The sequence below is a fragment of the Vombatus ursinus genome, unplaced genomic scaffold, assembly GCF_900497805.2.
Source record: "Vombatus ursinus unplaced genomic scaffold, bare-nosed wombat genome assembly UNPS02006779.1, whole genome shotgun sequence".
Taxonomy (NCBI): Eukaryota; Metazoa; Chordata; class Mammalia; order Diprotodontia; family Vombatidae; genus Vombatus; species Vombatus ursinus.
Genome location: NW_020946557.1, coordinates 254,658 through 279,477, shown reverse-complemented (window position 1 = coordinate 279,477; position 24,820 = coordinate 254,658). Strand labels below are relative to the sequence as shown.

Here is a 24,820-nt window from a genome sequence, read left to right as displayed (position 1 = left end):
AAATAGGAATGCAGAAGAGCAAAAGAGGAAGAACTGATACTCAGGATGCTCTAAAAGTAACAGAAGAAATGCCATCAAACGAGATCTCTGAGAAAATATAGTGGTCTAGAAGCTAAGGAAGATTTTCGTGAAGACAGTCTGGTTATTAATGCCAACTCTAACTCTCAAGATGGATTAGCAGTGGAAGAGACCATGGATGAGAGATCATTGGTAATTTGAGAGAACCACTTGAATGAAAGAGTTAATCTTCAGAAAGAAACCTTGTGGGAGGTAGTAAATCTTCAGAGGCAGCTTCTGAAGCATAACCTGCTATCACACTTTGGTAGACTAGAACTTGTGAGCAAACATACATAGTCTCCTCATCTTCTGCATCTGCATTCACCAGAGGTTTCCACTCACTGCTCTTGCATCTGGAATGCATTGTGTATTCTCTTTCACTTTGGGGAATGAGTGCTAAATTGTGTTTTAAATTTGATCTGGTATCCACTTTCCATGGGTCTCTTAGTTAAAGCCACAGACAAAAGTTTCTTGGGAAATTTAGATACCACAAAAACACATTTTATGTATTTTTTAAAATGTGATTATATAGCACCACATAGCACATTTATTCTCCCACACACATATATTATGAATCCTTTCTTTCCTTTTTGGTATAAAAACATTGTAAACTCTGTCTTTTGGCATAGATTTGTAATGCTTAAGTAATTTTAAAGCTTGTTATAGAGGCTATAAGGCATTGAATTCTAATTTAAAGCATTGTACAAATGAAAAGATGCTTTTATTTCTTCTTCCTTTCTACTCCTAGGTGATGCATTGCATGGAATTGGATGTTACAAAGATCAGTTACCAGGAAATTCTCTTACTGGTACTCTGTTTCGTTGGGAAGAAGATGAAATACCAAGGTTAGCAAATATTTTAAAAGTAAAGAAGAAACTATAAATTTGTGTTCTCCTAGTTGTCATGACAAAACTAATGCCTACTGGATTATAGAATTTAATATAAATATTTCAGTTTATTGTTTTTCCATGTGCAAACATTTTTTAAAAGTTGGACTCAGCTAGTATTTGTTAAACTGAATCATAGACTTAGATACCTACCTTAAATAAAAAAAATTTCCATTCAGGAACCCTTTTTTCTACATTATTATGTGAAAATTAGTTGGGGGAGGGATAGTGTTCTGAAAATCTTAAACTACTCCCCTCTCTGAATAATATGGTTCATTCTGGTAAATAGTCATTACCAGTATTCATTCTATAGCCATCTTCTGTAAATTGACTGTTAAAATTCTGTTTCAAAAGTAAATGGGCAATTCATTAACATGGTGTTTTGTTGAAATGTAAAGGTACCAAAATAAGCTTAATAGCATTTGTGTGATTTAAAGTTTGGAAGGTGCTTTTCACATATCAATTCATTTGATCCTCACTGTTTAATAGATGAGGAAATTGAGATTCAGAGCAGTTAAGTGGCTTACCTAGAGTCACACAGCTGATGTTTGAGCTAGGATTAAAAGTTGGGTCTCATTGGTTTCCAGGTTGTCCAAGTCCAATTTTCTTTATCCATTTTACCACCTAGCAGCCAAATATGAAAATTGGTGACTTCACATGATGTGATTTTTTAAAATTGGGTTATATATAATTTGATGTTTCTTAACTGTATAATTGATTTAGAAATTTTTTTCAATGACTTTTCAGTACCATAGACTCTGTATTCTCAGATTTCCCAAGTCCAGAAGTGATAATGTTTTCCTAAATGATCAGTTTATGGATTTTCAGTGCACAGACTGTGGAGGGTCTATGACATGCAGCACATAAGCTTTTCTCGCCTTTCAATGCTTATGCATTAAAGATGAGGGGGAAGCAATTAACTTCTCTCTCATTATTTCAGGTGTTTAATCTGCTTCTTTCTCTAAGCAGGTTGTTTTTGTTTGGTTGATTTTTTATTAACGAATACAAAATGGGGTGAAAAAATATATTCATAAATTTGATACTACCCTTTAGTGAGTTAAATTATCTTTCACCAAGTGCAGTAAATTCTAAGATTCAAAGAAAGGAAGGTGTTATTATTCTTCATCTGAGTAAACTGAAAGCATGGTAATAAGTACTTCTTAGAATATATAAAAATGTGGCAGTTATCTTTTTTTAATATTTTATTTTTCCTCAATTATATGTGTAAACAATTGTTAACATTTGTTAAGTTTTGAGTTCCAAATTCTATGCTTCCTTCCCCTTCTCCTTCTCTGAGATGGTAAGCAATCTGATATAGATTATACACGTATAACCATGTAAAACCTTTCTGTATGAGTTATTTTGTGGGGGGATAAAATTAAGCAAAACAAAAAAAGTAAGAGAAAGTGAAAAATAATATGCCTATTCAGGCACCATCAGTTCTTTCTTTAGAGGAGATAACAGTTTACATCATGAGTCCTTTGTGATTGTCTTGGATCATTATATTGCTGAGAATAGTTAAGTCATTCATAGTTGTTCATCAGATAGTATTTCTCTTACTATGTGCAGTGTTCTCCTAGTTCTGCTCACTTCGCTACATATCAGTTCATGTATGTCTTTCCAGGTTTTTCTAAAATCACCCTGCTTGTTATATCTTATTGCACAGTAATATTCCGTTATAATCATATACCACAACTTGGTTAGCCATTTCTCAATTGATGGACATTCCTTCAATTTCAGTTTCCAATTCTTAGCCCTCTGTGGATAAGGAAAAAATTTAGGACCAAATGGGATAGAGAGAGCATTATGAAATGTAAAATGGCAGTTATCTTTAAAAAGTATGCATTTGATTTTTTTAGATTTCTAATTGACCAAGGAGAACAATTTGAATTGGAGTACTCAATGATATCTTCTTATTATAAAATTCTCCTTTAATGTCTAAAAGTTAAGTAGAGAAAAATCTCGTTTTACAACAGTAACAAATAATAGATATTTGTGTAGCTCTTTATAAAACTGTATTTACATACACATAAACTTTGTGTTTTATACATATATGAATTTCTGTGATAGAAAGCCAATTATATATACATAGATAGACGTGATTTTCTAACCTTTAAAATGCTATAAAAATGTCTGATACTGTTTTTTCTGTGTATAATATATATACTCAGTGTATTGTGTGTATATGTATGTATGCATACACTGACTCATTTGATCCTTAAAACAATCTTGTAAGGTACGTTCTATGGGTATAGTACCTTTTTATGGAGGAAGAAACAGACTCATAACATGTCATTTGTCTAAAGTTACACAACTAGTAAGAATTAGAGGTGGAATTTGAATTCAGATATCTCCTCATTCAAAGTCCAGGTGTTCTAACAAACTTGTCAGCCAGCTGCCCTAATGTTATATTTGGACACTTAAGAGATATGAGGGTCTCAATATCACTATTTAAAATTAATAAGTGTATTGGTTATACTTTGAAGGCTTTTGGAGCTGAGCTTCTTTCTAAATTCTAGTCCTTCTGAAAATACAGTGAACCTTAACTGAATTGGAATGAAGGTAAAACAAGGAACCCTGAATATCTTATTGAAAAAGTCTTAAATTGTATAACATTTTTAGGGAAGACCATTTTATTCCCTTTTAGAACAATGCATTCTAAGAACAGGACAGCGAGGTGGTGCAGTGAATAGAGTGCCAGGCTGGGAGTCAGGAAGACAGGAGTTCAAATCCAGACTCACACACTTACTAGCTATGTGACTGTGGGCAAGTCACTTCACCCTGTTTGCCTCAGTTTCCTCATCTATAAAATTAACTAGAGAAGGAAGTAGCAAACCACTCCAGTATCTTTGCCAAGAAAACCCCAAATGGCATCGTGAAGAGTCGGATATAACTTAAAAGCAACTGAACAATAGCTGAACGAGAACAGTACATATTATAAAAAGTTTTACATGAAACTTAATAGCTACATATGTTTATGGTGTATGGTTTTCAAAATTTAATAAGATAGACTTTTCTGAGAAATCTCAAATAAAATAATTAAAAAGTATAATTTGCCATAGGAAGTCATTATAAGGTATCATAAATACAAAATTTTCTGATTGTATCACTTCAGTTATCAAAAATGATATTCTGTGATTAATTATTTTCAAATTAGTTGACCCAAATTAATAAGATCTTACTGTACTTAAATAAATGACTGCACATCATTACCATCAAAAAACAAAATAGGTGATGCTGTACAAAACTGCCTTTCTTGCCAACATTTTCTCATAGATATTAATGTTTTTGTAATATGGTTCTTAAACACCTTGAAAATTGAAAACTGTATCATCTACCCAACATGTCTATGATATGAATATTGTGTCCTGGTGCTGGTGTCCCTTTCCAATTTGTGCCTGAAGAACAAAGATCATTACCATCATGAAAATGATGGTAATGCCTTGCTCATACCTCATTTCTGAATCCTGTCTTGTATATGCCACAATTTTTTCTGATTTGATAGCTGTTGCCTCTTTCTTTCTAACCTCATTGCATTGGTTTTTGTTATTCTTGGACAGTCTACCCACCCAACCCTGCTTATTCCCTTTTCCCTTTTACTTCTACTATTGGGCTCTTTTCATTTTACTTATTGTCTCCTTTCATTATATTCATTTGTTTCCAACTAGCCAGCTTTCATTGTGTTCTTTAATCTATTCCATTAGTTTTCACTATTCTGTATCTCTAAAATGACTTTTTAAAATATGTTAGGTTATAGAAACATAATCTATAAGTACTTACAGATACATGGTCTATTCATTTTTTTTTTAGTATAGTAGGAAAGCTATGTCTAAATTACTCAGAAAAAGAGTGTGTTTAATGAGCAACCAAAATTGAAGGGTAACAGAAATGGCTGTAAATAGAGACTATTTTAAAAAAACTTTTTAAATTAGTATTTTCAGATGTTCTATCAAAAGCCTTTTTCATTATTATGAGGGATGAGTAAGTAATCCTTCCACTGGTATGTATCAAAATCCATTCCCACCCTCTCTCCTTTGTCATTTTTGTCCATATGTTCCCATACATTTTCGATAATATACCCAATTATTGGACACCATCCTTTTTTTCTTTTAATATTGTAGATACCAGTGTGGTACTGGTGCTATCAGAAGGTTATTCTTCTTATTTGATATAGGCAGTGTGGGCTTGCTAAATAGGAAAGAAGTTCAAAGAACAGAAACAGGTACTAAGAATAATGTACTTCATCTAAAAGTTCATTTTTTTATTTATACAAGGCCACACCATTTTAAAAGAATCATAAGATCATAGATTTTTAGCTGAAAGGGACCTTGAATGCTATTTAATCCAACCCCTTTATTTTATAGAGAATGAAACAATGATATTTTAAGGAAGGAAAAAAATCTTAATCTTTTTCAATATAACTTGCCTACTTGATATCTATAATTAGAAAAATAAAAGATTTTTTATAGATATATAAACTTGAAAATTTTCTAGGAACTATGTTATAAATTAACAACCAATTTTTATGAGACATATAGTTAGTATAAGAAAAGTATTTATTTAGATATTTTTTTAAATTGTGGTAGTGTTAATTGTATTCTAGATTTGCTCCATGATCAGGAGACCAACAAAACAAGTGATATCATAGAATAAAATTACCTACATGAAAAATAATAGCTTTTTGTTCCAGACTCAGCTGAAGAGCAAAAATGAACAAACCCTTCAGAAACAGAACATGGGCTTACTTTTGGATCCCTCTGGCTAGCATTACTTTTGGGGGGGTGGTAATTCTAGGAAAGCTTCTGAAGTAGGCTATTTGTTTTTAGTATACTTCCATATTTCATGTAAGTGCCTTTATGCTATTTCTCAGCTTCCTTAAGCACTCCCAATTCCCTTGACATTATATACTCTGCCTCAGTTGTAACTCATCTACCCAAGTTGTAAGCCATCTGTGCCTTCTCATCTTTTGTGATTCTTGTCATTGTCTTTCCATAAAATTCTCCAAAAATAATCTTTCTATTAGAGACATTATTCTTTTCTTTTTACTAGTTTGTGGATACTAGGGTGGCACTGGGGCATCTCTTATTCCTTGGTAAAATGACCTCATCTTACCATCCCATGTCTCTCAGATTGGCTAACATGACAGAAAAGGAAAATAACAAATGTTGGAGGAGATGTGGAAAATTGAGACATTAATGCATTATTAGTGGAGTTGTGAACTGATTCAACCATTCTGGAGAGTAATTTGAAACAATGTCCAAAGGACTATAAAACCATGCCTACGGTAGCTTTGACCTAGGAATACTGCAACTAGGTCTGTATCCCAAAGAGATAAAAAATAAAAAGGAAAAGGACCTACATCTACAAAAATGTGTGTGTGTGTGTGTGTGTATGTATATATTTATATATATATATTTATAGTAGCTCTTTTTGTGGTGGTGTAGAATTGGAAATGAAGCAAATGCCCATCAAGTGGGGAATAGTTTGTTAGTTGTTGTATATGATTGTGATATAATACCATTGTACTATAAGAAATGACAAGTAGAATGCTCTCAAAAAAAAAACCTGGAAAGACTTACATGAACTGATGTAAAGTAAAATGAGTAGAACCAGGAGAACATTGTACATAGCAACAGCAATATTGTACAATGATCAACTGTGAATGACTTAGCTATTCTCAGTAATGTAATGATCTAAGACAATTCCAAAAGACTTACGATGAAAAATACTATCCACTTCCAGGGGAAGAACTGATGGAGTCTGAATGCATATATCAGTATACTTTTTAAAACTTTCTTTATTTTTCTTGTTTGTTTGTTTGTTTGTTTGTTTTGGGGGGTGTGTCTGTGTTTTCTTTCACAGCATAACTAAAATAGAAATATGTTTTGCATGACTGCACAAGGATAACTGATATCAAATTGTCTTCTCAATGTAGGGGGGAAAGGTGGGGAGGAGAGAATTTGAAATTCAAAATTTTTTTAAAATGTATGTTAAAATTGTTTTTACATGTAATTGGGAAAAAATAAAATATTAAATAAAAACTCTCAATAAAAAGTAAAAATAAATAAAAATAAAATGATCTCATATTTGACAAAGACAGATTGGCAGAGGTACTTTAAGTTTTCTTGCTTTACTTCAGCAAAGTGTATACCCTTGATGTGTCTTAATTTTATAAAGAGCTGCTCTCAGGTAGTTATAAATTTGAAAACAATAATAATAATCTAAATGCGTTATAATGCTTTCACATACATTATATTATGAGCCTTACAACAAACTTTGAAGAAAGCAGGGCAGTGTATGATGATATTTTTCCAAATGAGGAAACTGAAATTTAGCTTCTCCAAGGTTACATGGCATATAAGTGACAGCTAGGACTCAAACCCAAGTTTTCTAATTCCTTTTCCAGAACTCTTTCTACCATACCACATAAATTCACAATACAGTATAGCCCTTCTAGGAGTATCTTTCCTTTTGAAAGGATCTCTTCCTAAATACCTCCCTATCTCTACCTCCCAAGTCTTCTTTTATAATTAAATTGTCAACATCAAGAAAGGGCTAGTGAGAGAGAGGAAGAGAGATGTTAGAATGAGGGAGCTCTTTATACTAAAATCAACCCCTATATTTTAGCTTAGGCAGTTAAGTTGCTAAGACTGTCTTCAACCTTAGACTAAAACTATTTAGGAATACTTTTTTTTTTTTGTAAAATATGGAGCCTACATCACTTCTTCAGTTTAAAAGCCAATGAGTAAGTTGCATGCTGAGATTAAGTATTTTTTCTACAACATTCATTATTAGTCTGTGTATTATAATAGATTCAGTCTTGCCTTTGATACTTATCCTTATGTAACCTTGGACAAGTCACTTAAACTCTCTAGACCTCATTTTCCACATGAGTAAAATTAAGGTATTGGATTAGATGATCCCTCGAGTCCCCTCCAGCCTGAGATCTGTGATCTTATGATCTTGATCCTATAGTCCTGATATAATTTTAAGAGCTGAGAATTCTCTCCTTTAATTTTCTTCAAGCCTGAAATTGATCTTTTCCCTAGAATCATTCCAATTTAATATACATATTTCTATATTTGTGATAAACTAGTTTTTCATTTTTCATTTATTCATTGTCATTTCTTCATTTGAACCAACTTAGACAATGATACCATAAAACACTTGATCAACACAGTTATCGGTATGGCTCCAGCGATAGTATGCATCATCAGCCACAAGGTTTTGGCTTCAGGTGTACACAAAGATTTTGGCAGAGCCCATGGTGGCACTATATTATGTTACTAAGGAATGCAGCAATGTTAAAGGTACCAAATTTCATATGAGCTATTAAATTGAGATCTTCTCAGCTTTTTTTTTTTTTTATAATGATGGCGCTCCATCTCTCATGTACATTTTCAAAAAAGAGTTAAGGGATAGGCTACTCTGATTCATTGACTACTATTTCCTTTCTTCATCAACAGCAATAGAATCAAACATGATTACAATATGAAATTCTGTCCTCTCAAATTGATTTACTTCAAGATAGCCTTCTGAAAATGAGTTTGCTAATATTCTTTTCTTAAGACAGTGGTTGAATAAGTGTTCATGAAATGTTTGTATGTTGCCATCATTTACACTTCCAAGTGACTATATATCCTAGTCTTTCTTTATCCTCAGGATGCTTAGTATATGAAAATGCCAAGTTTGTAGATAATACCTTTTCATATTTGTGTCAGTTTGTGAAGAGTCTAGATTTATGAGGGCCCAATGTCTGTTCATCCAGCCCAATAACAACTTTGATAACTTCCTGATCTCTTTGATTACTGAAGAGAATACTCTTGCGTGAAGTGGTACAGTGTAATTTTCATAAAGCTAAAATGTTTTCATTTTGTTGTTTTTCATGGTTTCTGACTCCCTTGTGAAGCATTCAGTGTGATTTTTCCATGTTGTAGTTTATTCACATTTTTTAAACAAACTTTAGTTAAAGTAATGGTTGTGGAGAGGGAAGAAGGTTAGCATTACTTGCCATCCTTTTCTTTCTTTGCTTTCCCCTCAATATCACTACTCTGGTTAGTTTTGCTCCCAGATTTAATGTTCTCTCTTTTATCTCTTTTTAGAAGTCTTCTTATATCTCTTACCAAGTATTGTAGGTGAAATGTACCCATACTGTTTGGCTCCATTTATCTGGAATAAGGGACTTCTAGAGCTTCCCAGTTACTCCTTCTGTCCTATTCTGTGGAATATTCTTGCTTAAAAATTTTTTTAAAAATTTTATATCCATCTATCTATAAACTATTCAGCTGAGCTGTATATTGTATATATTGTGCATTTTAAATAATAATCTTAGATACTAATATTTAGTAATATTTTATCTCCCAATTTATTTCATTTAAAATTACACAAACCATATACCAGCTCTATAATTACTTGTGAACTTAACTAATATAATAATTTTTCTATAGTGATTTTCTGATCGTCACTCCAAATATGAATCAAAATGAGTGAAAATATTTTATGCATATAAAAATTCTGTTGTAATTTCATTTCATTACAGTTCTTTAATTCTGGAAGGTGTTGAACCACAAAGTACCTGTGAATTAGAAGTGGATGCTGTAGCTGCTGATATTTTAAATCGTCTGGAGATTGAAGGTATATGTGTATACATTTTTATTTCATGCCTTTTCTAAAACGCCAGAACTTATGTTCTAATATCTCAGAAAAACCTGAAGAATCCATAATTTAATTGGTTTGGAGACTCCTTCTACTAGTATAGATTGAAACTACTCTAATACCTTTGAAAACCTTCTTTATTAAATTACTATAGTCAAAAATGATAATCGCCTGGTGGCTGACCTTCTGATGATGATTGTCTCTGAACTTAGGCTGGTTCTTAGATAACATGATATAGCCCACTATAAAGCCCATGCTTGAAACATTTCCCTCTTGGGGTAGAAGCTTTTTTTTCCCACTAGTGCAGCCTGCAAGGAACAATTCAGTCAAGTAGCAAATGCATTTTACTAGGTTATGGAAATACAAAGATCATAGAAAGGAATAGTCCCTGCCCTCAAGAAGCATACATTCTTTCAGGGGAGTCAACATGCACATACAAGAATATTCAAAAGATACGTACACACACACACACACACACACACACACACACACTCTGTTACGTGTATATATATATATATATACACATATATATACACATATATACATACAAATATGTAAAAAAATACGTAAAACAATCCTAAGACACCAAGGTGAAAAGTGAGTACATTGTAGGCATGGAGCACAGATTCAGGAAAGGTGCAGGAAAAGGAGATGGAGTGTCATAGATAAGGAAGAGTAAGTAAGCTTATATGTCTGTACCATAGAGAATGTGAAGCAGGACAGTATGTAATCAGGTTGGACTTGGGTAGAGTCAGGTTGTGAAGGGCGTTAAGTGCAAAACAGAGGAGAACCCAGGTTAACTCCATACCATAATGACGCATTGAAAGAAGACATGAGTTGCATGGCCAAATTAAAAAAGTTTGTGGGAAATTAGGTAGTTTCAGTAATTAATTTTAGATCCAGTAAAGAGCACTGGAAAAATTCATTACTAAAAAATACTTGAGGAGACTGTTATTCATATTATTCCTGTATATCTGGTAGCTAGTCATTCACTGGTTATTGAACACATAGCTGTATTACATTTGCCATAGGCTGAAAATCAATCAGGTAGTGGATCTAGAGGAAGGTTAATGCACTTTATTCTACTTTTCCTTTTTATTCCTTTGTTCAGTTTTCGTGTAAGTCTGTGGAGGATTCCTAAGTATTTTTGTCCAGTTAAATGTTTGAGTTTTCTTAGGCTAGTGATTTGGGAAGCAGGACAAGAAGCAAGAATAATCAAGAATACGAAGGAGAGACATTGTCAAATACAGAATGGGCTAAGGACATCTTAGGTTTGTTTCTGGAAACTATTTGCAAGTTTCTTACAGTACACAAACTAAGTAATTCAAGGTTAAGTTGTTGGGCAGGGGAAAGAGCAATAAAATATCCATTATTGAATAAAAGTTTTCTCACTACTTTACTTTGAAATATTTGTTTTAACTTGTAGCTCATATTGATGGGAACCCTGGTTTACAAGCCATATGGGAAGATGAAAAGCAACGCCGGAGAAACAGAAATGAATCCTCTCAAATTAGCCAGCCTGAATCACAAGGTATCAACTGACAGCACACTGCTACTTGTTTTTTATTAAATGTTTAAAAAAAAACTTAACATTGTATATAGTCTAAATTATTAACTCCCCAAACAACTTGTCAGAAGCAATATGATGTAATGGAAAGAACATAAGACTTGGAGTCAGAAAACCTGGATCCAAATACCACCTTAGATAGTTACTGGTTGTGTAGTCATGGACAGGTCACTTAGCCTCTCATAGCCTTACTCTCCTCTTCAGTAAAATGGGGTAGTAATATTTGTACAGTCTTAATCTCACGGAGTAGTTGTGCTTAATGCACTGTGCAAACCTTTAAATTCTATATTTGTAAATTGTTCTTATTGTTCATATCATAATGAATTTCACACGTCTCCTTTCAATTTTCATGTAAATTTTCCCCTCTGTTGATATCCACTTGTCAGTATTTCTTCACTTTTACAGAATCTATAAGATCTTACTGTTTTCCCATTTGTGCTTATTAGTGATTAATGTTCCTAGTTCTGTAGTCTCAGTTTTTGCTTTTCTGTACTTTGTCCTGTTATCCCACTATAATCCAAGCTGTTTCCTCATTTATTAATTCTTCTGATCCTCTTGTCTCCCCAGATGGAGACTGTGAAACACACTTTTGGAAACACTGGTTATAATTCACTAAACTATGGAAGGCTTGGCGATTAAGTATTACCCCCAAATTGATTTATTTTGGGTACTTTTTCATTCAGATTATTTCTTTTGGCTCTCAGAAAATTTTGAAGTTAAAAATATCTATACTGAAGTTCATTTTTATATTTAACACATTAAAATTATTTTTATTATATTTGAGTGCCTCTTATATAAAGTTTAAAATAATAATGTTGTTTATCAAGCAAATAAGCAAACTAGAATCCCCCATTGCATTCAGGAACATAATACATTGGTAGGTTAAGGGAAATGTTCTTTTTCTACTCTAAATGCAGGTTATAATTATGGAATTTAATCTTGAACTGACTTCAAGTGCCCAACATCATAACATGGGTAACCATTTTAATTTTGTTTGACATTATAAGAGAACAGCTTTTAGATAAAGGTGTTTCACAAAAGTTGGTAAGTTACTATCACTTTTAAAAGTTCCTTGAGGAAGTAAGCTTAGTGTTGCTTCAAAATATTTTATTCATTTACTATTTGCCTAAAAAGGTCCTCTTCCTTTTTTGAATGCACTTTTTAAATTTAAAGATCGTGGATTCATTCCAGCAACAGAGAGTGAAAAAATGTTTCAGAAGAGACTTCAGGAAGTTCTTAAGCAGAATGATTTCTCTGTGTAAGTAGTCATTTAATACAGTTCATTGAACTGACCTTTCTCCCTTGGTAATCTAGTTAGTTTTAAAGGATGTGTTTTAATTAAGCAGAACATTATCAGGATCTGTGGATTATAGTAATGGATCCCAGGAGTTCTCTGCTGAGTTAACTTTACATTCTGAAGTTCTGTCTACTGAAGCTGTTCCCTGTTCACCAGCCAATATGGTAGAAGTCCATCAAGACAAAGAGCTGAACAAAGGTAAGCTTTTTAGTAACATCACCTTGGATTATACAGTCTTCATTAGAGCAGTCATGCCATCTATTTCATTTAATTATTTGTTTTTAAGTGTTGGAAGACATTTATTAATGTTGTTTATTTTAACTTTAGAAATTAGGTTTCAGACTGGTAGGGTATATGGAGAGAGTAAGAAGTATGTACATTTCTAAGTAGCCCACATATGGCCATTATTAATCTTGTTTGTCGTTTGATATTGCCATCAACAAACAGTCTCTTTCTCCTCTTATTGTGTGCTGTATTCACCTCTTTGCTACAATATAAAATGGAATGAATTTTTTCTCCTATCTGCCTGAGCCTTAATGTACTGTTTTTACCATAGGCCCTCATTAAAATGGTATGAGAGTGTTGTTATAGAGCACTTTAAAATCTTGAATTGAAAACGTCTAGAACTTAAGGACTTTTGTGAGATTATATGTTATAGTATCAGACATCATAAATAAAAATTTACCTTCAAAACAGGAATGATTGACCTCAATTGTAACTTTGTGCGGATTGTAGAATTTTAAGGTTTTATTGGATAAAATCTGTTTAAATGTTCACCAGATGATTTTTTACAATTCTGAAAGTTTAAATTTCAGAGGATACCATAATTAAATGCTGGCCTTGTTTATATCTTAAGCATACTTAAGAAAGAATATTCATAAAGAAGAAGAAGCACTTATTAATGAAGAAGCAATTTTGAACCTCATGGAAACAAGTCAGACTTTCCAGTCTCTGTCTCAAAGACTGAGTCGGTCTCCAATTTTCAGTAAGTAATTTAATACCCCAATAAGCATTCTATATTCCAGTTTTTAGATTTATGTAAACAGTGTTTTTGGTGAATTGTTTTGTGTTTAGACAAAGTTAGCCTGAAGAGGCTTGCATAATACAGTTGAAAGAGCACCACACTAAATATTGGTAATCAGGAATCAGCCTATTGTTCTTGCACTGGTACTTTGGACTTAATTTGCTAAGACTCAGTTTGCCTATTTCACAGATTTGGTATTAGCTTCAAATGATTTACTGTTTGTAAAGGGCTTTGAAATATGTGAAGTAGTATGTACATGTAAAATAGTGGTATGTGATCATCTCTTGTCTACAATCTTGTACTTGTGATGATTAGAAAGCAGTTTGAAAAAAAGATGAGGCTGTTAGTAGACTGCAAGGTCAATCAGTAGGAATCAACAAAATCCTGTGGCAGGCAAGAAATCCATTGTGATTTTACACAGCATTAGGAGAGGAATAGCTTCTGGCAGCTAGATGGCTTAGTGGGTAGAGCACTGGACTTGGAGTCAGGAAGACCTGAATTGACATGTGGCGTCTGACACTAGCATTGTGACCCTAGGTAAGTCACTTAATCTCTGTTTGCCTTAATCCACTGGAGAAGGAAATAGCAGACCACTCCAGTATCTTTGCCAGGAAAACCCCATGGAGAGTATTGGAGTGCTATGGCCCATGGGGTCATGAAGAGTCAGACACGAGTGAACAACATAAACATTGAGGCCTGGCAATAATCTAGGTGCCCCTAGCTTTTCAAGATTTTCCTTTTAAAGTTACCTTCCATCTACTCTGTATATATTTTGTATGTACTGATTTATTCCTATTATTATGTAAATAGAGAGAGAAAGAAAAGGAATGAGCATTTATTAAGCATTACTATGTGCCAGGCACTGTGCTAAGTACTTTACTTTAGATCCTCACAGCTCCAAGGGGTAGGTATATAATTATTCCCATTTTACAGATGGGGAAACTGAGACATAAAGCAGTTAAATGACTTGCTCAGGATCACACAGCTGATAAGTGTCTCAAACTGGATTTTAACTCAGATCTTCCTGACTCCAGGCCTAGCACTCTATCCACTGCAGCACATAGCTGCAGTACCTTGAGGAAAGGAACTGTTTTTGACTTTCTTTGTGATAGCCAGTAATTAGCAAAATGCCTGACACCAAAGAAGCTCTTAGTGAGTATTTAATTGATTGATGGTCCTGCTCTACTCTGCCCTGTTAGATCACACCTGGAGCATTGTGTTGAATTCTGGGCATCATATTTTTGCAAGTACACTTTTAAGCTGGAGAATCCAGAAGTGGGCAGCCAGAATGGTAAAATGCCTCAAGTTCAATTAAACTTATGTTGTTTGGCTCCAAAGGGCAGAACTAGGAGCAAAGGGTGCAAGTTGTAAAGGGGCAAATTTATGCTAGACATAAGGAAAACTTCCTAATAATAAGAGCCTCCAAAATTAAAATGGACTGCCTTGGGAGGCAGTGGGCTACCTCTCAGGTGACCACTTGGTGTATATGTTTTGGTAGGGATATTTTTTCAATAAGAGTTGAACTAGCCACTAAGAACCCTTGCAACTCTGAAATTCTGTGATTCTCTATCTGTAAAATGAGGATAATAATTTCTTCCCTTCCTGTCTCATATAGTTATTATAGAAACCAAACAAGATCATTTATGTGAAAATATATTGTAAAGCACTATCAAATGTGTATTTATTCAATTAGGTATATTCTAAGCTGATAATGCCTTGATTTGCCATCTCTATCTCTTTGGCAAATAAATCAGATGTCCACTGACTAAGACACCTTCTGAGCTAACTTCTTGTGACAACTGTGTAAAAGTATTCTAATCAAACAGTAACTATGAGCCATCTTCCATTTAGATGCAGTTTCCTTCTTTCCTCTGATTTTGTAGTGGGAATGCCAGTAATTACATGATTCAGAAACTCTAGCAATATGTCTACTCTTTTCTCTTTGGACAAGATTACTCATTTAAAGCAGCAGTCAGTCAGCAAGTATTTAGTAAGCACCTGTTATGTGCCAGTTACTGTACTAGATGCTGGGGATAAAAAGACAAAAAATGAAACAGTCCCTTCCCTCAAAGAGATTATATTCTTTTGGGGTAAGCAATGTATGTACATATAAGCATTTACAGAGTAAATATAAGGAATAATTCAGGAGAGTAGGAAGAAAGGCAGTAGTAGTTGGCAGGAGGGATCAGGAAAGCCCTCATATATGAGGGAGGAAGAGAGAAAAGGGATATGCACTAAGTGCCTACTACATGCCAAGAACTTTGCTAAGTGCTTTACAAATATTATATCATTTGAGAGGTAGTATTTGAGCTGAGATTTGAAAGAAGCCACAAATTCTAAGATCGATTGATTGGGGTAGAAGCCTTCAAGTAATTAACTTGAAATTCTAAACATTTAATTGCTTCACCTTACTCTTGATTTATCTACCAAACTGAACCCTTTACTCTGTTAATAGAAACTTCTGTTATTGTTAAATGTTATGTATTTGGCAGATTTAAAAGCAGTAAAGGTAGAAAATTCTTTTTTCTTTCAGTCTTTGCTTTATAATTTACATTTAATGGTATACTTGAACACCTACTAAGATGCCTGTGTATCATTTTATGAGGAGCAGAAGCCCTTGAAGGGGCCACAAAGCTATCTAGTCTTTCACTCCCTCAGCACAACTGAAGATTGTTGGAAAGCTGTTACTGAAATCTTCTCCTTGTAGTTTCTACCCATTGATCCTATTTCTTTCCATCAGAAGAAATAAAATTTGTAATGAAAGCAGTACAACCAATTCATTACATATGAAGTGTTACATGCAGTCAGCACCATATGTGTAATGTTTTTATTTTCTCTACATAGTTACTTAGTTATGTTGTGTTCCTTATTTCACTGGGGAACTTTTGAGTCTTAAGGAAAAAGATTCGATAATGAATTTTTGGGTACTTTCTAATTTTTATAATGCGGTAGTTCTCTTTTACGAGTATTTTATTACACCTGAGTCTTAATTTTTTGATGAGGTTGTAAGTTGGAATAAATATTTTAGGTGCTGAGAGAAATGATTATTTTTCTATCATATTAATAACCAATTATTATATTAGGATAGAGGTTTTTCCTTTTATTTCCTTATTCAGGGAACAGTCCCTGTAGGCCAGTCAGTCAGTCAGTCTCTGAAGGATATTGCTGTTAGATGAGATTGCCCAAATCCTCAGGGTACATGTTCTGTGATTTTGGCCAGGACTCCATCCACCTAGACCTTACAAACAGAATCTAATCTAGGTGAATTCTTTTTAGGAAATGAGCCTCCGTCCTTGGAACACTTCATTAGAATTTAGGGTGACATAGCTTACAAAGGAGAAAACCAACCAGAGTGGTCTGGGTAGAGATGGATTCCTTTGTCCAGATTGCTGGAGGCAGCTGAGTCTCATGATCTAGTCCCATTCTCAGTAGGAGTAGCTGAAGACTTTGGCCCACCTGCTCATTCATATGCCCATCCCCTCACTTAATTGTTCACCAATCAGGGTTGATTTTTATCTGTCAAGGGCACTTCTTTTTCCAAAGATATGTAAGCATTCAGGTATCTCCATGGTTTTGTCTTTGGTTATCAAGAGAAACCACTGACCATTAATTTATTGATTATTTGCTAGCCTAATTAATAAATTGATTATTAATTACCCAGAAACCCTCTCAGGCTTTTCATTCGTCTCAGTGCTGAGGCGTGGAATGACCCTAGGAATATGAAATTTAAAACTGCTTCAGAGCAAAATGGTCACATGCCACTGCCGGTACACTAAGCAGCATTTCCTGGATAAATGGCTGTGTGTTTTGAAAACTACTAGTCTTCTCCTTTTAACCTCTTTCAACTTCATTCATGGTTCCCCCACATTTTTCAAAGATAAACCTTTTTTACATATTTTTTCTAGTTCTAAGTTTACTAAAGTTTTAAAATGTAGAACTGTATGGAAAATAAAAACTACTGTAATGCAGATTCACTTATTTTTTATTTTATAGTGGACAGCAGTCCTGATGAGTCTTTGGTACATCTTCTGGCTGGTTTAGAGAGTGATGGATATCATGGGAAAAGACATGGCATTTCATCTTTACATCCTTCCTTTGGAAGCTCTAGAAATCCCCCGAACAGTGATGATGAAGAAAATGAACCACAAATAGAAAAAGAAGAAATGGAGCTTAGTTTGCTGATGTCCCAAAGGTGGGACAGCAATGTTGAAGAGCATAGTGCCGAAAAAAGGTAATTTGCTTTTTTGTTATTTCAGTCATGTTATGTATTAACTTTGTTTTCTCAAAATTATTTTTTTTGACCACAAATTATTTCTTCCATTGACTCTAATGTGCCCTCTCTTTCTTCAGACCTCTTTCTGAACAATTTTCCTCCTTCATATGACCTTCACTCTTCATGATATCAGGCATATGCTGTTGGTCTAGTACATATACTTGTAGTACATATATCTCATTCATCTACCTTTCAGATTATTGTGAAGGTCCAGTAAGGTAACATGTGAAGTGTTTTGCAAATTTTAATTGCTATATAAATTTAGTTATTATCATTCTTCCTTGGCATAGAAATATGAAGACAGCAGAGACTGTTCTGTTGACAATAGTGCCCAAACCACTGTTTTAAAACTGAAGAAACTATCAGTCTAGCAGTTTTTGGCTATGTCATCTAGTCAGTTTATCTAATGGATGGGTTGTTTTAGTGTTCTTTTCGGTTTCTGCCAGGCAGTAGGTTTTGTAGTCTACTTTCTCTTACATGTTTTCAGTTTGTTTGCTTTTTCTTCTTCTTGCATGGTTTTTTCTGCTTTTTTTTTCTCTCTCATCACCCAGTCCACCAGCATGAACCTCATTTTCCCCTATACTTTGGCATTTTCCTAACCTTTATCATACAAATCTGATTGTGTCTCTCTCATTATACCTGCCACTCTGAGGTATTGGGAAGAAAATGGAATGCATTTTAAAAGTAAAAGTGCATCATTTGCAAATATGTACAGAAATTGTGTTACTTAGGAGCTCATGGGTTTTGATGGATGTTGAGTAAATCATTAGGGTTTATCTGCTTTCAAAAACAGATTAGGATGAGGCAGGAATCTTCATAAATTCATAGACAGATTTTTAATTTATTAAAAACAAATAAATCTTGTAAACCTACTAGTATCACTTTTTAGTTTTAGTGAGTCAGGAGGTTTTCAAAAAAGGACATTGTGATACTCAACAGGAGGTTGTCAGATTTATCAGGAAATGAGAGACTAGTTCTCTCTAAAGTAGGTAAAATTATATTTTCAAAGGTCAGGGAACTAAGTCTCTGAGCAATATAACACAATGCCAATCAAGTGAAAATAAAGCCAGGGATAAAATTAGAAAACAGTATTTTATGTGTTTGGGGTCTCCTGCTCAAATAGAGTAAATGAAGAAGATAATGTTGAGCTGGCATTAAAACCATAAAACTCTCCATAAGAACTAGATAAGTTGTGATGGACACTGTCACTAAGGAACCAGTTAGGCACCCTCCCAAAAAAATTATTTTTGTGTTTACTTTTTCCTGCATATTCTTATTATTAGGGAGTTGGGGTGAAACTTGGTTGATTTTTCAGAACATTCCTGTTTCACTTGCATGTATTTAATATGTTTGGCTGTCATAGTATTTGATCATTTGCCTATGAACAGACTGTCAGTTTTCAAAGTCCAACCCACTGGAGGTCTATGAAGTCACAAGGCATACCATTCCATTTTCAGGCAACTTGTAATTGTTAAGCCTATGGATAGCGTCTATCCCTGTGATTTCATGGGCATAGGAAGCTCCTAATGAGGAATTTCCTCTACCATTGTAAGTTAGCATTTCCCCAGCAATTTATATTCTTCGAGAGTTGCCTAGAGCACCAAAAAGTTAAGTGACTTGCCCGCTGACATACAGCCAGTATGTGTCAGAGGCAGAAATTGAGCCCAGGGTATACTGGCCCCAAGGCCAGCTCTCTGTCACCATGCTGCTTCTCACCTGTTAAGAAGTTCTTCCTCATTAAGCCAAGGTCTCTTTTGCATACATTCCATCTTAAGGAGTATGTGAGCTGTGTGCATCAGTTAACTCTTCCTTTGTCCCCATTACGAGGCATATATCTTTCTGATAACATCCTTTACACCACTTCTCTTGTTCAATTCTAAATTGGTTAACTTGTTACAGTCTGTGTACACCCAACATGCGACTTTCAGTTACTCCTTGGGTGACTCTTAGTTTTAATTTTTCAGAGACTATGGTGTTGTATGACTCATAGTCATACTGCATCACCCAAGTTCTGCCCATTTTAGCTATATGAAATAATTTGATCCCAAAAAAAGTCATTCCCCTCTGAAATTTTCCCATGCTAACTATCCCTAGTTTTTTTTTGTTTTTTTCAGCTATTCCTTATATGGTTTCTAGAACAATTCTGATCACTTTTTCTTACGTGTAATCCAGACTGCCAATGCCCCACCAAAAATGAGTTAACCAAAAGTTAACTCTCTGAGCTAAATACAGTATTCCATATGTGGTGAGACCAGTGCAAAGTATAATGGAACTACTACTTCCTTTGTTTTGAACATTATACTGTTAGTACAGCCTGAGACTGTGTTACCTTTTGTGACAGCCATATCAAATTGCTGGCTGTTTGAGGTTTTTACAGCCATCTAAAGCCCTAGAGATGATAACTAAATTGATTGGGAGATTGAAATAAATGATTTTTTCATTACATTATAGACATATAGGGATTCTAAGAGCCAGAGGTAAGGAGGGTGTACATTTCAGGCATGGGGCCAATGCAAAGGCATGAAGAAAGAAAATGGAGCAGTCTTTATGAGGAACAGTAAGAAGGCTAATTTGGTTGAACCGTAGTATTTGTGAAGTGGTATAATGTTTAATGAGCCTGGAAAGCTAGGACAGAGCCAGATTGTGAAGAGCTATAAAAAGTACCAAACAGGAATTTATATTTAATCCTAGAAATAATGCTGGAGTTGATTGAGTAGGGAAGTCACATGGTCAGATCTGTACTTTAGGAAAATCACTTTGGTGTCCTATGTAGAAACTAGATTAGTGAGGAGAGATTTGAGTCAGGGAGACTAATTAGGAGGCTATGGTAGTAGTCCAAGCAAAAGGTGATAGGGGCCTGAACCAGGATGGTAACTGTGTCAGGAGATAGATTTGAGAGTTAACATGGAGATAAAGGCAAGAGTTGGCAGTTGTCTGGAAATGTAGGGTCAGAGAGAATGAAGTATCACTGATGACACTGAGGTTGCATATATAGGCACCTAGAAGAATAGAGATGCCCTTGAAAGAAATAGGGAAGTTTGGGAGAGGAGTGAATTTTGGAACAAAGATAGTATATTCTTTTGGGGGCCTATTGAGTTTGAAATGCCTATGTAACATACAGTTTGAAATGTCAAATAGACAGCTGGTGATATGAGACTGGCTCTCAGGAGAGAGACTAGGGTTGGATATATCAATCTGGGAGTTAGTAGCATAGAGATGATAATTAAACTCTCGTGAGACCATGAGGTCACAAAAGCATATAGTCAGAATTAGTATAGAGAAAGAAAAGCAGGTCTACACTAAAGCTCTGAGGTTCACTCACAGTTAGGGAGTGTGCTACGGATGATGAGACAGCAGAGAAGACTGAGAAGGAACAGTAAGACAAGTAGAAAACCCACAAGAGAGCAATATCATTGAAACACAGAGAGGAAGCATTATTAACAGTGTCAAATGCTACAGAGATTTCCAAAAGAATGAGAATTGGGAAAAGACATATTTGACAATTAAGAGGTCATTGAAAACTTTAGAGAGTAGTTTCAATTGACTAATGAGAATCTGTATCTATACACAATTACGCAAAGTATGACTAATAGCAAGATAAAATAGAGATCTTAAAACAGGAGGGAAATTTAACCTTGTAGGTATCACTGATATTTGAGATGACTTGTGACTAGATTATGGACCTGGAAAAAGATACCTTAGTCAAAAGAAACAAGGCAGGTAAAAATAATGATAAAGAAGTAGAAGAAAACATTGTATGATTTTTAAAAAGTTATACGTATTCATGTGAGAAAATCATAGAACTAGAGGAAGGAAACATGATGGTGAGATTTGGGTAATGACCAATGGAATTAGAAATAGAAACAGTGTTGTCAGTGAAGTATATACTGCAGACCACCTGGACAGAACATGGAAGAGGAGTTTCAGAAAAAGATCCTAATCTTCACTTGGAGTCATAGCATAGTACTGATGGAAGAATTTAGTTGTTCAAACATCTATTGAAATGCTGTCTTTCTGCCAGAAGTAGATCACTATCAATTTTTTGTCTCAATAATTTCATCCTACAAAAGGTAGAAGTACCAATAAGGTGAAATTTTATTCTTACCAACAGAAGAGAAATGATAGGAACCTTGTGGAGAAAGTGATTACTATCACTTAGGGATGGTCATTAAGGAAAGGAAAGCCAAGAGTAGTCTGACATGCACCATAAATTTGGAGAGTGGGTTTTAAAGGGTTCAGAGGAAAGATAGGTAGAATCTCAAGGACTACAATTTCATAGAAGACATCGCCCAAAAAGGGACAGGAACCTCTTAAGAATGAAGTTATGAAGATGGAAAAAGTAATAACTGCAGTGAGGAGGAAGAAATGTAGTTGAAATGAGGGAAGAGAACAGTAAAGAGGAAGATCAAAGGCACCATAGTTACTACTATTGGGAATGAGAGCTGAGAAGACATACCTGCTCAATTATTTATTTTGCTTCCCTTTTTTTCTGCTAAGGAAAATAATTTTTGGACTGGAAAGGACGGAACAAATAGGGCTAGGGCTAATAAGGAATTAATAGCCAAAATCTGAAGATAATAAAAGACCATCTGGTTATCTTGAAGAGTTCAAATCATCACTCAGCCCAAGTAAACTACATTTTTGGGTATCAAAAGAAAGTGGTGGGTATGTTTGCACCTTAGTGTTCGTGAAGTTGCATAATGTTTAATGAACCAGGAAAGCTAGGACAGCTCCAGGTTGTGAAGAGCTTTAAAAAGTACCAAATGGGAATTTATATTTAATCCTAGAAATAATGTGGCACCACTGCCATTGGTTAAGTAGGGAAGTCACATGGTCAGATCATTGCTTTAGGAAAATCACTTCGGTGTCTTTCTATGTGGAAGCTAGATTAGTGGGGAGAGATTTGAGTGGTTAAGAACAGAAGTACAACAGAATTGGAGAATAACAAATAGCCTGATTTTCCAACAAAGGGGAAGAATGGAACCAACCATTGAGCCTGTCTTTGATTCATGGCAAAACTTTCTACTGACTAAAGAGATTCATAATGAATCTATAGTAAAAGGCAGTGATGATCACAAAGAGCCAACATAGCTTCAACCAGAAGAGGTTGAAATAAATTAACCTAATTTTCTTTTTTGACAGGATTACTAAACTAGTAAATGAGGGGAATATTATGGATATGGTTTACCCAGATTTTTACGAATTATTTCTTAAAAGTCTTTCGTATTATTCTTATGGAAAAGGGAGAAGAATTTGTGATTATATATTAATATTATTCGATGGATTCAAAATTGTTTGAATGTTTCCAAAGACTCTTCATTAATGATTGATTGTCAGCTTAGAAGGTAGTGTTCATCAATAAAATCTGGTAATCAGTATGTGTAGGGAATTGACATAAAAATATAAAACCAAGAGCCATTCACCAGTAGATAAGAGGTCAGAACATATGAAGTTTTCAAAGACTAGCCCACTGTAAATGACCCATCACTAATAATAAGTAAATCACAAATTAAATCAGCTCTATGGTTTCACTTCTCATTTGCCATTGCAAATTGGCAAAGATGACAAAAGATGTAATCACTCAATGCTGGAGGAGCTATGGGAAGATTAGTATACCAATGTACTGTTTTGTCACACTGTTGAAATGGTACAGCTATTCTAGATTTCAGTTTGGAATTATCCAAGAGAAGGTGCTTAACTGTCCATCAGTACCCTTTAACTCAGCAGTCCCGTTATTGGTTATATACCCCAAGGAAGTCAGAGTCAGGAATAAAGGTCCTATATGAACCAGAATATTCCTAGTGGTTCTCTTTGTGGTAGCAAAGAGCTATAAACAAATAGGTCCCTATTCGTTTGGTAATGACTGAAAAACTATGGTATATGAATGTACTTGAATACTATTGTACAATAAGAAATGATAATATGAGGAATTCATAGAAACCTGGGAAGATTTTTATGAACTGATACAGAGCAAAATAAATAGAATGAAGATGAGCGTGTGTATGTGTGAACATGGAATCTCTTGGCAGAGGACAAAGGTTCAAATTCCACCTCTATTATTTACCAGGTGTGTGACCTTGGGAAAGTCCCTTAGTTTCCTTAGGCCTTACTTTCCTTCTCTTCAAAACGAGGGAGTTGAAATAGATACCCTGTCAATTCTCTTTCGGCTCTGGACCTGTATTCCTATGTATAGCTACAACAATATAAATGAAAAGATTATTAAAAGAAAGCTAAGCCCTGAATAACTGAAAAACCAGTAAAGATACCAGAGATCAGATAAGAAAGGAAATCTTGCTCCCTTTCTACTCCTCCCTACCCATCCCCTGCCTTCCCACTAACCCATGCCTCACCCCACATACAAAAGAGAGGCAGAGGGCTGTTGGGACAGAATATTTCATACTGTCACGTGGTTTTGCTTAAATGCTTTTGTAACAATGGAGAGTTTGGTGTCCTCGGTGGAGTGGGTGGTGGTAGGGAGAACATTGAAATACCTGTAATATAAATACAAAAGGCATCAATGACTTTATAAAGGCATAGATAGTATATTTATTTAAGTTGCAGATTACAGAGAGAGTGATACCAAACTGGATACAGAATTGGGATTGAAAAAATATTTTGATAGATAAGAGCATTGGGTTGAGTTGAACTTATACCAGATGAACTTTTCAACTATTATTCCCTTAGAACTCTCCCATGATGGCATTCACATATATGACCCATAAATTTGAGAATTATTGATCTAGGCAAGTGTAGTTTACTCTGCCATATACAGATAATGCAACCCCACATTTGACTACACCATATGACAACACCCTGATGAGTATTTATAGGCTACTGTATTTCTGCTGTAGTGAATTATAATGTTTTTGCTATTATAGTGAAGAATCAATACTCATAAGATGGATATTTGTTAAAATATAATTGTTAAAAAGATTTATCATATGAAAAATGCCATCCACCTCCAGAGAAAGAACTGATGGCACCTGAATACAGACTGAAGTATATTATTTTTCACTTTCTTTCTTCTTTTTTTTTTTTTGGTTCAAGTATTCTTCCACAA

At 34.5% G+C, this 24,820-nt stretch overlaps 1 protein-coding gene across 3 annotated transcripts in view; it reads left to right on the top strand.

Moving 5' to 3' along the window:
* The window catches only part of REV3L (REV3 like, DNA directed polymerase zeta catalytic subunit), a 250,866-nt gene that overhangs the window by 121,102 nt on the left and 104,944 nt on the right, over positions 1 to 24,820 (top strand). For all 3 annotated transcript variants that reach the window (XM_027848601.1, XM_027848602.1, XM_027848603.1), the window contains exons 5-11: positions 806 to 902; positions 9,484 to 9,578; positions 11,026 to 11,130; positions 12,340 to 12,424; positions 12,513 to 12,661; positions 13,320 to 13,448; positions 17,481 to 17,718. In XM_027848601.1, coding sequence (XP_027704402.1) covers positions 806 to 902; positions 9,484 to 9,578; positions 11,026 to 11,130; positions 12,340 to 12,424; positions 12,513 to 12,661; positions 13,320 to 13,448; positions 17,481 to 17,718 — 898 coding nt within the window. The remainder of the gene's footprint in view (positions 1 to 805; positions 903 to 9,483; positions 9,579 to 11,025; positions 11,131 to 12,339; positions 12,425 to 12,512; positions 12,662 to 13,319; positions 13,449 to 17,480; positions 17,719 to 24,820) is intronic.